The sequence below is a fragment of the Engraulis encrasicolus genome, chromosome 18, assembly GCF_034702125.1.
Source record: "Engraulis encrasicolus isolate BLACKSEA-1 chromosome 18, IST_EnEncr_1.0, whole genome shotgun sequence".
Taxonomy (NCBI): domain Eukaryota; kingdom Metazoa; phylum Chordata; class Actinopteri; order Clupeiformes; family Engraulidae; genus Engraulis; species Engraulis encrasicolus.
Genome location: NC_085874.1, coordinates 17236263 through 17254329, shown reverse-complemented (window position 1 = coordinate 17254329; position 18067 = coordinate 17236263). Strand labels below are relative to the sequence as shown.

General features: G+C 44.7%; 1 protein-coding gene across 1 annotated transcript in view; it reads right to left on the bottom strand.

The window, feature by feature from the left end:
* Window positions 1-17823, bottom strand: part of LOC134469100 (grainyhead-like protein 1 homolog) — a 24448-nt gene extending 6625 nt beyond the window's left edge. Inside the window, exons 1-12 of the mRNA XM_063223138.1 lie at window positions 17584-17823; window positions 15683-15884; window positions 15301-15347; window positions 14667-15054; window positions 14153-14235; window positions 13072-13228; window positions 12191-12299; window positions 10968-11059; window positions 9540-9780; window positions 8330-8451; window positions 6536-6564; window positions 3763-3851 (exon numbers count right to left, since the gene is read on the bottom strand). Coding sequence (XP_063079208.1) covers window positions 3763-3851; window positions 6536-6564; window positions 8330-8451; window positions 9540-9780; window positions 10968-11059; window positions 12191-12299; window positions 13072-13228; window positions 14153-14235; window positions 14667-15054; window positions 15301-15347; window positions 15683-15884; window positions 17584-17603 — 1579 coding nt within the window. The 5' untranslated portion in view covers window positions 17604-17823. The remainder of the gene's footprint in view (window positions 1-3762; window positions 3852-6535; window positions 6565-8329; window positions 8452-9539; window positions 9781-10967; window positions 11060-12190; window positions 12300-13071; window positions 13229-14152; window positions 14236-14666; window positions 15055-15300; window positions 15348-15682; window positions 15885-17583) is intronic.
* Between the last annotated feature and the right edge of the window lie 244 nt (window positions 17824-18067).

The window sequence follows — 18067 nt, the reverse complement described above, 5'->3', positions numbered from 1 at the left end:
TGGGGGTGCACACTGTGAGTGTGTGAGAGAGAGAGAGAGAGAGAGAGAGAGACAGGGAGAAAGAGATAGCGAAAGAGCGTGTGTGGGGGTGTGAGAGAGAGGAAGTGAGAGAGAGAGAGAGAGAGGGAGAGAGAGAAAGAGAGAGAGAGAGAGAGAGAGAAAGGATGTGTGTGTGTGTGTGTGTGTGTGTGTGCGCATGTGCGGGTGGTGGTAGGTGGGGGTGCACAAGGAACTGTGTGTGTGAGAAAGAAAGAAAGTGTGTGTGTGTGTGTGTGTGTGTGTGTGTGTGTGTGTGTGTGTGTGTGTGTGTGTGTGTGTGTGTGTGTCTGTGTTGGGGGGTTGTTTGGTGAGAGGGACAGTGTGTGAGGCTCCCAGTCATGTGAGGGGCTGGTGGCTCTTTGTGTAAGCTGAGCTGTGTGTGTTTATCTGTCTGGGTGGGTGGTGCACATGTGAGCAATGGCCATGTGTGTCTTCTGTGGTTCTCTCCACGCGTGTGTCACACACACAGTCTCTATAGGTTCTATTGCAGTAGTGTGTGTGTGTGTGTGTGTGTGTGTGTGTGTGTGTGTGTGTGTGTGTGTGTGTGTGTGTGTGTGTGTGTGTGTGTGTGTGTGTGTGTGTGTGTGTCTCTGTGTGTGGGTGGGTGGGTGGGATTCTCTGTGTCTCTGTATGTGTTTGTCATCACATTGTGTGTGTGTGTGTGTGTCACCATGCTTCTCTGTGTGTTCGTCTGTACGTATTTGTCCGTGTGGGTGTGTAAAAGCACGCATGCATCCCTTTGATGTGTCTGTGTCTGTGCGTCTCTGCTTTGCGATTGGGTGGGGTTGTCTCTTAGGAATATGTGGCTAGTTTCCGTTCTCTATGCAACGAAACTTCAATTCAGGTCTTTGTTTGTGCACACCAACCAACTGCATACTGTATGTACAGTGACACTTTCCATGAACCGCGTGTGCGAGTAAACATGACCCTGTAAACCTATATACCCCTACAGTATTTTCGTTCGAGCACCTGTGCAGGGTTTTTTTTTCAACCAGACGCTCATGTCCACATAGAGTGTATATATATATAGAGAGAGAGAGAGAAAGCTGTGCGGATATGCTGAGTGAGTATGTTTGTGTGTTGAGCATGGCTGAAGCTCGGAGTGTGTGAATGAGTGCCTGCTGTTGCGTATCTCTGTGTGTACCGCTACGTCTGTGTGTGTAGCAGGTGTGTATGTGTGTATCATTGCAGCTGTGTCATTGCGTGTGTGAGTGTTTGGTTGTTTACTTTGTGTACTTGTGTGTGTGTGTGCTTGCGCGACTGAGTGTATAAGTTCTGTGTGTGAGTGTTGGTGTGTGTGAATGGGTGTTTGAGTGAATGTGAGTGGATGTATGTCTGTATGTGTGTGTGTGTGTGTGTGTGTGTGTTGGTGTGCATGAGTACAAGTGTTTCTGTACTGTACATACATGTGGCAGTGTGTGTGTGTGTGTGTGTGTGTGTGTGTGTGTGTGTGTGTGTGTGTGTGTGTGTGTGTGTGTGTGTGTGTGTGGGTGTGTGTGTGTGTGTGTGTGTGTGTGTGTGTGTGTGTGTGTGTGTGTGTGTGTGTGTGTGTGTGTGTGTGTGTGTGTGTGTGTCTGTGTGTGTGTGTGTCTGTTTGTGTGTCTGGGTACACAAGTGGCAGTAGTAGCAGGGGCTTGGCGGGTCTGATTTTTTTGGGCAGGGAGAGAGAGAGAGAGAGAGAGAGAGAGAGAGAGAGAGAGAGAGACAGAGAGAGAGATAAAGAGACAGGGAGAAAGAGAGAGAGAGAGAGAGAGAGAATGAAATAGGGAGGGAGGGAGGGAGGGAGAGAGGGAGGGAGAGAGGAGAGCATGTGCAGTGTGTTTACATGTGGAGAAGTCAGCTGAGCTGCATGGGAGGCAGCCAGCCAGTCAGCCAGTCAGCCAGCAGCTCACAGCAAGCCCCACCCACCCAGCTCTGCCATGAACCCGTTGTCCTCAATCCCCCCTCCCTCCCTCTCTTGCTCGCGCTCTCTTTCTCTCTCTTCCGTTTACTCACTCACTCCCTCCCTCCCTCGCCTACTTTCCCTTTTCCCTCTCACTGGCTCACACAGTGGTTGTCTCTTTCTCGCTCGCTCGTTCTCCGTCTTTTCCCCCCTTTCTTTTTCTGACCTTTCTGGTCGCTTTTTGCGCACTCTCTCCCTATCCCTCCGTCTCTTTTACTCACTCGCCGTCTTGCTCTACCTTTCCTCCTCTGTCTCTCTCTCTCTTTTTCTCTTTCTCTGCTCGTTAGATCGCCTTTTTCCCTCTCTCTCTTTCTCTCACTCACTAGCTTACTTTCTCATCTTCCTCTCTCTCTCCCTGGTTCAATAGCTCTCTGTCCCTCTTCCACTCTTTCTCTTCTCTCTCTCTCTTTATTCACTTCCTCCATTACCCCTCCCTCTCTTCCCTGACTCCCTCTCTCATTCGCTCCCTCCCTCCGCCCAGCCCGCCTCGGCTCTCTTCCTCTAGCTCCCTCCTTGTTCCTTTGTTTTCGGCTGCCTTCCCTTTTTGGCACCGCGGCGCTCTTTGTTTACGACGCTACGCCTTCCTTTTTTGTTTGTTTAATCGTCTCTCACCTCTGTGCTGTAGATCGCGTATCACTGACTCACGCGCCTTACCTTACCGAACCGTCACCGCTCTCTTTGTGTTCAGGTGTCGCTCGTATAACGGGGAGGTTTGATGTATGCGGACTGCAGACCATTAGCAATAGCAGTAACAGTATCAGTATCAGTACAGTAGTAGTAGCAGTAGTAGTAATAGTAGTAGTATGTAGGAGACGTGGTGTTCCTACAAGACACTCTGCACTCCCTTCACCTCCCCGAAAGAAACGCCTTCTATGGTCCACGCTCCACAAATTGTATTTCTGTTCGGCTTGATTGAGTTTCTATTTATCGCATGCAGCAGTTCACTGTGAACTTGAATGACTTGGTAACGCTTTACTTTACGGTACAGTATTTACTGTGTACTTTCTGCGTAACAACAGGGTAACAGACAGAAGTTACATGGTATCTAACGGGTAAAAAGGGGGTAATTACAAAGTAAATACTATGTAATACCCATATCTCAAGAATTACTATGAAACTACTGCGTATTTTCTAACCATCTAATCATCAAACTTCTCTCTGTTACCCTTTTGTTACCCAATTAATGGTATTTACTTTGTAATTACCCCCTTTTTACCCATTAGATACCATGTAACTTCTCTCTGTTACCCTGTTGTTACCCAGAAAGTACACAGTAATTACATAGGGTAACTGTACCGTAAAGTAAAGCGTAACCAATGACTTTAGACTCGACTGGAGCCACCGTCCGTCCGTCCGTCCGTCTGTCTGTCTGACTGACTGCATTCCCCTGTCCTCACATCCCCTCCTCCCTTCTCCTCGTTTCTCCTTTCCTCTTCTCTTTGCCTCTGCTCTGTGTCGCTCCGTTCCCCTCCCTCCTCCAAAAATTGCAGATCCGAGTGAATACGGGGCAATGTCCTTAATTCACCCGCGCTTTTCTGTCGCACAAACACACGCGCAGGTCCGTACGTACTTCTACACATCGCTCGTACACACACACACACACACACACACACACACACACACACACACACACACACACACACACACACACACACACACTTACTCATACGCTCATTCAAACACACTCACCACACACACACACACACACACACACACACACACACACACACACACTGTCTGTCTTGCACGCTGGCTGTCCTAGTGCTAGTGCTAGTGTGTACCTCTCTGGGGTTTGTCGCGCCTGGCTCGCTTGCTGCTGGGAGAGCAGCCAAACTCCTCTGCTGAGTAGGGAGATCGGCCGCCCGCCACACTGCAGAGAGGCAGAGAGAGATGACAACATGGAATTATGGTTAGCAACAAAGCCCATACTCAATCGCTTGCTTGAAGAGAGCGAGAGAGAGAGCAAGAGCGAGAGAGAGAGAGAGAGAGAGAGAGAGAGAGAGAGAGAGAGAGAGAGAGAGATCACATTGATTTGCCAGGCAGCAGAAATTAGGTGATACATTTTGTCTCATTGGAGAAGAGAAATAAGTTACAGGAACTCTGAGAGAGAGAGAGAGAGAGAGAGAGAGAGAGAGAGACAGTCCCACCAGGAAATCGCGGGCATTTTCTCAAAAAATCGCGGTCGGAATTGCCAGATGGTGCACGAGGATTTCCAGAAAATCGCGATAAAAGTTGCGGAGCTTCTTACTGTGTTGTTGTGATTTTGTTGCGGCATGAAGTGAAAGGTGCGATTTTTGTTGCGATTTTTAATGTGCTTCCCCACGCTTGAAAGTAAAGGACACTGCCACATTCCAGTCCTCTGGTGTTTTTATATTATTTCCATTTTTATATTATAATTTTGGTTCTTAGGCAAAGCAGGGAAGCTGCCTGGGCGAGTTTTTAGCCAGAATGTCGTCGTGAAAAGTTCCATCTCTTTCATGCTGCCATTACGACACCCTTCATTACAATGCTGTTTATGGCCGTTTGACTCTGTTTTAAATGTCATCACCGTTTCAAATTGTAAGCATACAAACTTCGTATCATGTCGATATCCATTCCTGACTTAAAAAAAGTGGATAGGCCTACATAATTAACTATAAGTAGGCGGGCGGAATCCACCCAGTTGAAGAGGCTGCGCGACAGGAACTGACTGAAATCCTGGTTAATGTGAGTCGTCTGCTACACATAGCCTGCCTGTGTCGGCGTTTAATTTTCAAGCTTGTCAAAAGCAACACAAATAAAAGCAGAGAGAGGGGTCGCTTTCGAAAGAAGGCATAGCCTAGGTTTTTTTTTTTGTTCACAGATTTCCTTTTGTGAAGGGTGCTTGCTGAATAATGCTCAGAAATTATATTAATTTTGGTGCTCTTGTGAATATAAAAGACGACGACATTGTTATCTATAAAACACCACGTCGCCTGCAGAACGGAGGTCTCAGCTGTCAACGATGCTCATATGGGCTACACGTTTTGGCCGGTGATGAAAACAGTTATAGGCTAAAGCCCTGCATGCACTTTCACTGGGACTTCTGGCGAGTCCATCGTTCTCTGCAATGTTTAACTTGACCCTCTGTAGGCTGTAGCCTACTTGGAGATCCACCACCATTTTTCAGCAGAGGTAAAAGTGAAAGTGATGCAATGCTGCGCATGCCATTGAGTCCCAAACTGTGAGGCTTGACTTCTCAAAGGGCATGAAACGGTTTTGCAAATGCAATGCCCTTTGTTGTGTTCACTCTGATATATTGGTAAAAAATAGCCCACAACAAAACAGAATCGTTCCTCGACAGCACAGCAGCCAGCGTGAGTCAAGTGATTATAAGCATAACGTGATTGGGGACAACGACGGTGGGGACGAGAGCGCAAGCAATATTGCGTGCTGCTTATGACAAGTTCATTTACATAGGCTATTCACAAATATTTTCAGTTTTGTTCAGTTTCATATTAGGCCTACTGGTCTTTTGTAACGTTAAGTAGGCCTATTTAAAATGAGCTAATATTATTTACTGACTGATTGCAGTCATTTTTGTCGCACATTTTATTTCGCCGGTCATTCATGCATGCAAACGGCCAATGTCCGGCCACAGCCGGCTAATGTGAACCCTGATCCAGCCATAGCCCAATTTGCGCGAAAGAGATTACTATATCGGCCAGGCACGCACGCAGCATTCACAATGAAGGATGGAAATTACTGCTTTGTTGTGGACAAGGCATTTGCGCATCTCAATTCGGAGGGAAATGTTGCCTTCTGTATGCGCACAAGTCAAACACCAGGTGGACCGCTTTAGAAACAGCAGGTGGACCGCTTTAGAAAAAAGAAAACACATCTTGTTGTAGGAGCCCTATACTTGGCGTAATGTAGCCTAGATGACTGTCATGAAGTGTTAATTAGGCTATATATTTATGTAGGCCTACCACATTTTAAAAATGTAGGCCTATTGGTTATGCCAGACTAGTAGTCATACATTTTCCCTCCTGTGACCATGCGAGCAGACGCGCAATGAGAACATGGCGTTTCCTACATTCGTATTTATGCGTTTCCTACATTCGTATTTATTAGTTTTTTCCCCTCACCGACAACTTTGTACATGCATAGTAAAGTGCTGGGACTGATTGCTAGGTTACTTTTTTATTGTATTTTTTATTGTATTATCCTTTTTGAAAGGAAGTTTGTCGACGTCAGTGAAGTCAGCGCAACATGGATTGGTTCAAAGTGTTCAAAGTTGCGGGAAATCGCGGTGATTGGTTAAAGTTGCGCTCTCGCGCAGAATTCGCGGGAATTCACTGAAGTTGCGAAAAACGACGCGATCGCAACATCGCGATTTCCTGGGGGGACTGAGAGAGAGAGAGAGAGAGAGAGAGAGAGAGAGAGAGAGAGTTAGACAAAGAAAGAGAAGAAAGGTGCGAAGCCTGGCGTGTGTCAATAAGTAACTGCTCCGAAGAAACAGGAGCTGAGGAATATGGAAGGGAGTGACAGAAGACTGAACAAAAGACTGAAATGGAAAAGACAAAAAACACTTACTTTTCAAGGGCTTCCTCCACTGGGCTGGCCTGTTGAGAGAGAGAGAGATGGAGAGAGAGAAAGAGAGAGAGAGAGAGAGAGAGAGAGAGAGAGAGAGAGAGAGAGAGAGAGAGAGAGAGAGAGAGAGAGAGAGAGAAAGAGAAAGAGAGAATTACATGTATTATTACTATTAGCCTAACTATTAGTCTTTATTTTATTTATTTTTTCCCACATATGTACCTTGCTTTGGCAACAGTGACCACCTCATTCATGCCAATAAAGCACCATTTGATTCACACGCACGTGCGCAGAGGAGAGAGAGAGAGAGAGGCAGAGAGAGAGAGACAGAGAGAGAGAGAGAGAGAGAGAGAGAGAGAGAGAGAGGGTAGGGGGAGGAGAGGGAATGCTAGCTGCCGGAGGGGGTTAAAGCATGACATCATCATGGTCTAGCCTCACTCCCTCGCTCACCTGAAGCCGGCTACACACCAGGACTCTATTGTTTCCCTGAATACATGCGCTCACTTTACACAAAGCACCACAGCAGTCTCAATACCCACAAGTCAGCGCTACGTTCCTTCAGTCGTGTCAAGATTTATTCAAATACAGCAACATTTGCATTGAGTTTATCGTGCGTAACTTGTGGTAGTGGCTGCTGTTCTATATGTGCTACGGTTTTGTAAAAAGTATGCTCACGCAAAGCAAAACAATTGAAACCACGACTAGTAAGCCATGCAAAAAAGTGTTAAATTCTTCTCAATTCTTTGGTCTCTACTCATTTCTTTCAACATGTTTTCAAATACTACAATGTATTACTACAATACTACAATGTTTTCAAATACTACAATGTATGAGCTCAATCACAAGAACACTACGGTGAGTAACCTCATCAGACAGGGCTTCCAGGCTGTTCTATGTCCTGTACATGTTAGAAGTTGGGGTGGCTGTTTTCTATAAACTGTCTTGGAATACAAGTCAACTTAACATTATGTACAAAGTAATCCATAGCTTGTGATCAGGGACTGACAACAAGACCCTCCAAGGAAAACATGCCTCTGGCTTCTCAATAGTCATCTGAAGGTTTCACAGAAGGTCTGTATGTGACTTCTATTCTCAGTTGAACATTACGAGGGGTATTTAGCGTTTGTTCGGTTACGTTATGGCTGTGTCCAGGCATGGAATTCACTTTATGCGCCACAGTATAAGTCTAAGGGTTTGTTTTTTTCTGTGCAGAAAAAACAGAATACGAATAAAACAAACAACATGTGTGCAATTTGCTGCCATTAGTACACATTTGAAATATAATGGAAACAAGCTGGAAGTACAGTACATTAGACTGCCCCGGTAGCTTTGCTAGCGAACACTGTCTGGCCAAGGACACACCCTGGAGTTCCTCTCTCTCTCTCTTCTTTTCTCAGAACGCTCCTGCTATGCCTGACGCCTTCCTTCTCGCCTTTTAGAATAGAAAACCTCTCCAATCACAACGGCGTGTCCCGTTGTTAGACGAATAACTGCTACAGATCTCGCAAGGAGCTAATGGCAGATAATATGCACCTTAAAAGTGACTTTTGGGGGGTGAATTCAAGTGGCTGAAGAGCAAAAAAAAAAGTTGTCACACCTTCCTTGTCAATGATGAGAATAATACTGTATCTGACCCTAAGGCACACTTCCCACTCCATTTTTGTGTATTGGCATGACAGACAAAATCTGTTTGATTTGAACGGGCAAAGAAAGAAAGGAATATTTTGTTTTGCTTTCTTATGTTTCATTCATCACATACAGTAAGTGACAGTAGTTTAAACGGTAGCCCAAACTCACATGTCGATGCGTCATTGTAAAGAGGGCTTTGGGGATGAAAAGCACAGGCTGGGTCACCATGTCACTCATGGTCTTGAACACGGTTGTTTCCACGTGGCTGACCTGGATTGGCACTTTGGCTCCTGGTAAAACATAAAGCACAGGTGTTTGGTCTAAACGGGGTAGCTGGAAGTTTGTGCTGCCAATGACAACAGACCAATGAGACGCTTCAAAAACAAACTCGGCGCAGCACGAGCGGGTGTTTGTTTATGTTTTGTGGCAACACCCGCACGTGAGGGAGGCGTGGTTGGCACAGCGACACACACAGGCGAGACAGGAGACAGGTAATCTCCTCAAGGGTTTGGACTGACCCATGGGCCATAGCCAGATCAGGATCTGTGTGTAACTGGGTTCAACTGTGTGTTTTTAACTCTGTGTGTGTGTGTGTGTGTGTGTGTGTGTGTGTGTGTGTGTGTGTGTGTGTGTGTGTGTGTGTGTGTGTGTGTGTGTGTGTGTGTGTCTGTGTGTCTGTGTGTCTGTGTCTGTGTCTGTGTCTGTGTTTGCATGTTTAGTTCGAGTCCACAGGAAAAATAGGCCATGGTCACAAAAAGCAGACATTGAGGAAATGGGATACAGTAGATCCAATGACTATAAGACAGACATTAACAGAAATAAAATGTGATTTTGTCATCTAGGGTGACAGGGCCTGCTTATTTCGTGGGGGAAAACCTGATCTTTGTGTTTGTCTAAGTCGCAAAATTAACTTTCAAATTCTTGTCTATGAATGCATTTAAGGACACACAGATATTTACATGATGAATACCAGTATTTCTAGTTGTTTTCCTCCAATATGAATAATAATTCCAATCTGGGAAGTATTTAAGAAAGGCTTTTTAACTTAAGTAAGGAGTTCTTCAAAAGTTTTTTTCTTTTCTATTTGGACCCTCATGCCTGTGTTGGTGCCACCCTGCATATTAGATAGTAGTTAGTTATCAGTTTCCCCGTCTTGGTGCCATACTGGATGTTATTAGTTATTAGTTAGTTATTACTTAGTTATCAGTTAGTTATTAGTTACCTTCTTGGTGCTGCAAATTATTTGATAGTTATTAATTAGCTAGTTACTACTCAGTTATTAGTTAGTTGTTAGTTACCAGACTTGGTGCCGTCCTGGATATTATTTAGCCTATTAATTAGCTAGTTACTACTCAGTTATTAGTTAGTTGTTAGTTACCAGACTTGGTGCCGTCCTGGCCTCGTCCCTTGCGCCGCAGCACTTTGCGCTCCTCGTCGCGGATCTTGCGCTCGGCTCCCTTGTCGCAGAAGACCTTGATCTGGCAGTAGGCGCGGTGCAGCAGCACCTGCTCGCCGTGGTTACCGCAGCTGTAGGTGTCCACCTGCAGGTCCAGGGGCAGGCCCTTTACGCCCTTCTGGGGGGAGAAGTCCGTACTCAGGCAGTTCACCGACACATAGATCTGATGATGGGGGACAAAGCAGACCAGGGAGAGAATAGGGTTACATTTTTCCAAGGATGTGTGATTACAAGGACATATTAAGATATTCAAAGGTTATATTAGTAACAAATTACAAATGAGTATTTAAGTAATGTATTCCAAGGATATATTAGTAACACATTGTATTATTACAAGAATGTATTTAAGTCATGTATTCCGAGGATATATTAGCAACAAGTTGTGTGCTACGGCCAACAGCACAAAGAATCATTTGAATTCCTCAATTTAGCGTTCTGCATTCACACTATTCAACAGGTAAAAACTGTTATACAACGGTTGCACTTCACAACCCAAGAAGTGCCATTGAAGGTGCTTGCAGACACATCTGAAGATTGCATCTCCATCAACTGGTCAGTCTATGTAACTGCATCTGTACATTAACTTGAAGGTGTTTTTTCCTTGGAACTTTAAGATCAATGAATCTAAGCAAGTAAATGAAAAATATAACAAAAGATACATCTGAAAATGTGTATATATTTCAAGACTACATATAACTAAAAAGCCAGATATAACTAATGTATTGTAGGTCTGATGACTACCGGTATGTGAGTACATGTCTCCTCCCTGTGGTCATTTTGTGTTACTGCAGCGCACCAACATCACAGACATTACCACACATTCATCACGTCTTTCTCAACCAAATCTCTATATTGGCTATTTATTGGATTTTTATTTTTCAAATCTAACATGAGTTCTTTACTGGCACCACATAGGTTGAAACAAGTGACCACAAATATGCAATATATTGGATTGAATGCCGGTTGGGATGCCACATAATCAACACCAATAGTTTTCTTTGTTATGAGTATTGAGTTATAGGGTTCCTCTCTGGCAGGGGTGGGGAGCCTATGTCTTGATCATTTTAATGTTATGCAGCTTCACATGAAATATAATATGTTTTGTAAAGGAATCTTGGAAATTACATTTGCAATAAAATACAATTATATTTCAGGTGGCCTAGAGAAATGGGGGTCTGTTTTAAAGGCTGCCTTAAATATAGGCCTAAAGTGCAGGGGGAAATCCTGGTTCGTGTTCATAGTATGGCCCTTGGATGACTTGGATGCCGGCTCTTGGAGGAATTTGAGGAGGCCCTTTGAATCAGAAAGGTCCCCCATCCCCACCCCTGCTCTGTGGGGTGGAATCCTCACCTTTGGCTCGTCCTCCGTGTTCCATGTGAATGAGATGGCGTTGAAGGCGATCTCCTCGATGTTGCTCACACCCAAACTCTCCTTGTAGTCCGCTGCACACGTCCACACAGAGAGAACACAAGAGGTTAGGCCAGCAAGAAAGCCTCCGCAACACAAATACTACTTCAGGAAGACAAGAGGTTAGACCAGCAAGAAAGCGTCCTCAACACAAATACTACTTCAGTGAGACAAAGGAAATACGCACTCCGCGTATTTTTGTGCCACACAAGTGTCTATTTTTTGTTGTTTATTTTATCAGTGCAATCAGAGTAACGTTCCGACATGCGTCTGATGAAGATGAAGCACTGATAACATAAACAACACCAAATCGTCCGTGTGGCACCAGATTATTTTGCCTGTCTACTACCCCGTGGAAGTTGCTTCACTTTTGTCTGGGTGTTAATGCCTGGATTCAGAAACCTCTAGCTTTGTCTTAGACCTGGTAAAGTAACTGTCCAGTCAAACTTGATATACGGTCCCTTATTCAACACATATTTAAATAGCTTCATACTGTTCATTGTGGAGGAGTTTCTAGCCAAAATGGTTTAAGAAGTACGAGACATACCATTTCCCCCTAGTAATAAGTATCATAGCTTCTGTGGGAAAGGATGTAACACCATGGCCATTTGCCATTAAGAGTTTAGGCACACCAAGAAGAAAGCAGTGCTGACATACAGGCCGTTAACGTGTAGGTGCCAATTAAGTCATCGTGTTGCCATTGCAGTTTGGCTACTGATGGCTGTGAAGACAGTGATGCTGCTCCCTCTGGTGAAATGCATCAAATGGTATCGTGTATGTTTCAAATTTTGCACGGTCCCATGATAAATCAAATAAATTATGGTAACACTTAATTTTCTTGTTCATTTTTAAGTGCATCAATCACTGGTACCGGCATTATGTACTTACAGTGTAAATACATAATGGTAACCCTCACCCTATGGTAGAGTGAAAGTATGTAATTGAATAATATTACATTCTTCGTTGAACTGTACCTAATTGATGTAACAGACCTTAAATTAGTCTAAACTCAATTACAGCGTACAGTAGTGGATTTAGAATAGCACAGTGTAGTGTAGAGTGCAGTACAGAAAAGACTCCAATGTACCAATTCCAAATGTAATATTTCCAGTATACTGTACTAAGCATATTGAGGAAAAGGAGGCGTTTGGAGAATATTCCCTCACCAATGTCGATGCAGCGCTGCTTGGCAGAGGGCTGCCTGCTGTGCCAGAACTTCCAGGCCTTCAGTTGGTCGTCAACACACTTATCATGGAACACCACCATCACCACACTCTGGAGGACAGAGAGATAGAGAGATGGAGAGAGAGAGAGAGAGAGAGAGAGACAGAGAGAGAGAGAGAGAGAGAGAGAGACAGAGAGAGAGAGAGAGAGAGAGAGAGAGAGAGAGAGAGAGAGAGAGAGAGACACACACACACACACACACACACACACACACACACACACACACACACACACACACACACACACACACACACACACACACACACACACACACAAATAAGCAGAAAGTGAGACAGAGCAGAGATAGAAAGTGAGACAGAGCAGGATAGGCAAAGGAAATTCATGTCTTCTTCCCTGTTACCAGTTCACGCATAGCTGAAACGATTTGGAAACATTCATTAAAGCAGCTGAAGAATGACTTAGGGTAGGTGAAGATGAATTAGTGCTCAGGGGTGTATGCGTGCATAGATGTAATCTGTGCAGAATTGTTGCCAGAGTAAGTATTGAAACTGTATTGTCTACTGTCAAATTTGATCTTTTCATGAATATTTACTCAGTAATAAACTAATATTTACTAGCATGACCAAACTACAGTGAGTTTTGCACCAAAAATGGAAATTCAAAATGGCTGACATGGAGATGATCCCCCTTTTCACGCATGAAAAGTGCCATTTTCCCAGTCAAAATGAATACTTAACATTTGATAGTGGTGGTAAGCAGAATTCATGAAAAAGAAAGAACATTTTTGAATGGGCAGCATGAATTCTGGAATGAAAGTGCTAAAGCTATTACGCAGTGCACCTCTAAACACCACTAGACTCACCCTGACTGTAGCGTTGGCTTGCCGTCCGCCCCTGCCGGCGTCCAGGCAGCGTAGCTGGATGGGGTAGAAGTGGCCCTTGTTGACGTAGCTCATGGCTGTGTTGTGGTTCTTCGGACACATGGAGCGAGGCGCCTCGATCGCATACTCGTACTGGTGACTGAGGAGGAACAAGAGCGGCTCGCAAATATTAAGGTTTGCAAGCATTATGCACAGAGGCAACTGGAACTACCAGTATACAGTTAATAGTTTAAGAGTGTCTCTGTGTCGTGCCATGTACATACTGTATGCTTCATGTAAGCTGTTACAGTTTCTGTAATTTGTGTAACGGTTTGATTAGTGTCTGTTTTTTTTTCAATAATAAAAGCATCCCTCATTTCAGGAAAAAGAAGTCTACTGGATCATGCCCTTGGTGGTGGTCAAAACCGCTACAGCACGGGAATTCAAAATGATAAATAAATACAAAGGTTGTCATTTCAATTCAACAATCTCGGTTTCTCTCACACCTAACATTACTGCAATGCCTACAGATGAATGGAATGCAGCAAGTTAGTGGTTTTCAACCTCAACCCCCCCCCCACCGCCCTATTTCTTATTTCATTTTTAATTTTGGGCCTTTTTGCCTTCATTTTGGACAGAACAGTGAAGGAGAGACAGGAAATGAGTGGCCAGAGAGACGGGGAAGTATCTGGAAATGACCTGGGTAGGAATCGTACCAGGATCGCCGTGGTAGTAACCCAGTGCCCAACCGTTACGCCACGGCATGGCCTTGAACAAACACCCCTTCACCTTAATAAATGATACTCTACTCTAACTACCCTCATCATAAGCCCCACAAAGCCCTCTTGACCACATCATAAGCCTGCCTCTGAGAATTCAAAAATAAAATACACTTTTGGACCCATTTGCAAAGCCCACCCCCACTCCCTCCACTGTATCCTTCTCAACGCACCCACCCCCACTCCCTCCACTGTATCCTTCTCAACGCACCCACCGAGCGCTCAGTAACTGCTGTCCTCGTTGAGAAACACTACATTAAGTTTACGAGTCTGCTGCATGCCGCCTGTGTCTCCGTGGTGTTTACCTGAAGAGTTTACCGTCTTGGGAGTAGCTGCCTGGAGAGACGGAGGTCAGCTGGGAGTGCATATCTACAGAGATGGCCATCACCTGTGGGGACATGACACACACAGCATACTAAAAGGTCTTTGACTGGACACACAACATGACTCATAACAACATAACAATATAAAACAAGTATAGTGATGCATAAACTATCAGTCTATCAGTTGCAACCACTTCAAAATCAATACAATATCTAGCCACAGAATATTTTAATTTTTACATGCTGCCATTTTCATAGGTTTAAGTTTCAGTTTCTGACATTTTTGAAAGGTAATAATGTGGAAAACTGCAAGAAAAAAACATTGACTCAACTTTGAGAACTGATAACCAGTACATTACATTATGGTGAACTGCAATACAGTAAACAAAAATCTTTGATCCGAAGCAAATGCAGTACAATATAAAAAGGGACTACTGATGACGTAGACATAGTAAAAACAACTGTGTGGTCACACAACCAGAGACTCCATCCATACCTCTCTGGCCCCACTGAGGCCCTCCGTGTAGGTTGAATCAGGGGTCTGCGCCTGGGCTCGCAGCCCCACAGAGCTGTACCCGCTGGGACTAAACTGGTGGCTGCTGTAGCCCAGCGTGGAAGAAGCCCCCCTGATGGGCAGGGAGTGGGCGTGAGCGTGGGCGTGGGCGTGGGACTGGGCGTGCGACTGGGACACCCCATCCTGGGCAGCAGCAGGGAGGTAAACAGACGAAGAGGAGGGGGAGGTGGATGGGGAAGGGGAAGAGTGGAAGTGGTGAAAGGAGGAGGCTTTGTCCCAGCCAGGGGGGCTGAGCTGGGCCGTGACACTGAGGGGCACGTTCTTCAGGGTGGTCATGGCCTGGGACGACCTCTGGAGAGACTGCAGATCTCTGAAATCAAGAAGAGGGGGAGACTTTCAAGCACTGGCTGGCTTTTTAATCACTTTCACATTTGAAACATTTTTATTTCTGTCAACTATTTTGCAAGTGTACATGGGAGTGGTTGTACATTTGTAATAGATAACTCCATAACTGTACTATAACGTAATAATTGCAATGATGCATCAATAAGGCACACACTATTTTAAAGGTTTTAAAGCTGGTGTGCACACAGAGGAGTCAGGTAGATGGACTTACTTCAAAGTGGAATCAACTTCTGCCTTTTTAGTCTTCTCTTTTGGCACCTGGGAACACAAGAAATGATATGAAAGACAAATGCAATGATACATTTTTTTAAGAGTTTCAAAAACAGACAGAAGATCATGTACATGTAGTGTAATGTGTACCTGGTAGTAGTCGTAGAGGAGGTTGAGGGCTACATGTGCTGTAGTGTAGTGTAATGTAATGTGATGTTTACCTTGTAGTAGTCGTAGAGGAGGTTGAGGGCTACATGTAGTGTAATGTAATGTAATGTAATGTAGTGTAATGTCGTGTGATGTTTACCTTGTAGTAGTCGTAGAGGAGGCTGAGGGCTACATGTAATGTAATGTAATGTAGTGTAATGTCGTGTGATGTTTACCTTGTAGTAGTCGTAGAGGAGGCTGAGGGCAGCTGCGCTGTCCTCGTCCCCGTTGATGCTCATCATGGCCTTGCTGGCGGCCGTCAGGGGGTTCTCCAGGAAGCTCCTCCAGGCCTCGTCCTCGTCCGGGAAGAGCTGCTGCCGCTGGCCCACCCCGCACGCCACAGGCTGCCCACCTTGGAGCACCAGCACCGTCCTCTCTCTGTGTACGACACAGGCAGTATTGTGTGGGTGACACATAACACAATAATGACAGTATAATGACAGATGAGAATTTTTTTTATTTCTTTTTTTTTTTAAAGTGAGAAACTGTAACAAAAATGTGTTAACGCCACAAAACAAAGTTGGTAGGATTGGTTAACCCATTTTAGCCTGATGACTCGTATATGTAGTTTGATTTTTGGTGCCTGGAGCGACATATACGTTGCATTCAGCCTTTTGAGATTTTAACTTTTTTAATAAAAATGTGGGTATGTTACAGCTGAATGAACACTAACACTTCAAGCAAGATGAGGGTCTTGGGGTTTTAAATGCAACTTATTTCGTATTTTTATGTGCACCAGAGGCTGAGATATTTAGGTTTTTATAGGCTCAGGGCAACTGTCCCAACAAGGGCTTAGGCATTCAGCAGGCGTTTTTGCAGGTGCTTTAGGCATCAATGGGTTAAAGCTCATGACTTTTTCAATCATCTTCCTCTTCTGTACACCAGTAACACCTTTAAGATCTCAGCTAATTTCCAAGGTGGAAACTTCTTTATTTATTACAATAACATGTTCGGTGGCCCTAATTAAGAGCCCAGCTCTCCAAATGCACAACTTCCATGTGGGCAGCTATACCAGTCAGTGAGTCACCCCATGCCATTTTCACTGCTTTCTATGTGTGTTTCTAAGTGTTGTGTGTGTTCCATAACACTATTTCCAATGCCATGACAAATGTAGGCCTCCATTGAAGCAAAAGCCCCTATGCACCTCTGCTGACATCGCAAACACCTGCCAAACACCTCACCCCAGGCCAGTGCCTGCATCACAACACACCGCTGTTGACACAACAACACATGTGTATTTGATCCATCGAATAGACACTCTGCCGTCTCCTTCTAAGAAGAATGATACTTGGTTGCCTCCAGAGACTATTATGAACATGGGATTCTAGATTACTAATGACAGTCTGGAAGGCGGGAAGTTGCCCGTCACTAAGATGTCTGTTATACTGCTCTGCTGCTTATTACTCTCTTGTCTCTGGCAGGATGCAGGTCCTGCTCAACCGGACTTACAGGTCTTGAAGATGACTCAAGATGGGCTGCTGGTACCTTCACTTGCTTTGATCTCAGCATACCTAGACTCTGGCCACACACTTACTTTAGAACATACCTGTCAGCAAAGGGGGACTAATGGAGTATGGTGGAAACCCTGCTAGCTTTCCTTATTCACTCCAAATTATATCAAGACAATTGGGCCTATGCAGGAATATCCAAGGCTAGGCCAACTGTCGTATAACTTTTAATAAACAACAAAACATTGCATTTTTACCCTCAATTTAAAAACTTTGACTAATGCTGCTTTCTTTTTTGTCCAATAATGACTGAACAGAGTGGGCCCTACCATATTCAGTGGAAACTTAATTGGTTGTCATGTGACTTTGCCCAATGTTTTCCACAATAGAAAAGACCACTTTTACGCACGTAGGCTACCCTAAATAAACAGATGAACAACCGTCGTTAGCCTACCCCTAAACGGCATTGCCATACCAGTCTATTCACATCCAATAAGCTGACCCCGGTAGTCTATGCCTAAATAATTATTATGAACTAATATCACAGTAGAAATGCCAATATAGCCTACTGATGAACGCCATGTGCCATTGAGAAGACAGCGGACTGTCAGCCGTCACACTCGACTTACTTGCCGTGCTCCTGTGACATCTTGTCCTGAATGTGTAGTTCTAGATTTCGTGTCGGAACCGGACTTTCTCGTTCGCGTGCTGAGTCCAACCAGTCTTCTTAGCAAGTTGAAAACACCAAACCTGAATCACCATGGGATGCGGGCAAAATAGACTGCGTAAATACGCTCACTCCGAAAACTGGTTATGGTGCCTTGTTTCCCCCAACTCAACAACTTCTGACAGCGACGACCTAAAATGTACCTGCCTGGGATTCAGGGCATGTCGTGACACTAATGTATGGGCGGGGTTTCGAGGTAATTTGCATGCAAATCGAGAGTAACTGACTACCTGCGACCTGGCTGACCTATTATAATAACACGGGCCACGGGAGGGGGTGTAGGGTCGAACTCTGGCTCCCAGCCTGGTTCAGTTTCTGGACATTCTCAATATTTAATTAAAAATGCAAGGCAGATGCTCATCATTGGTTAGGTGTAAGGGTCTGAT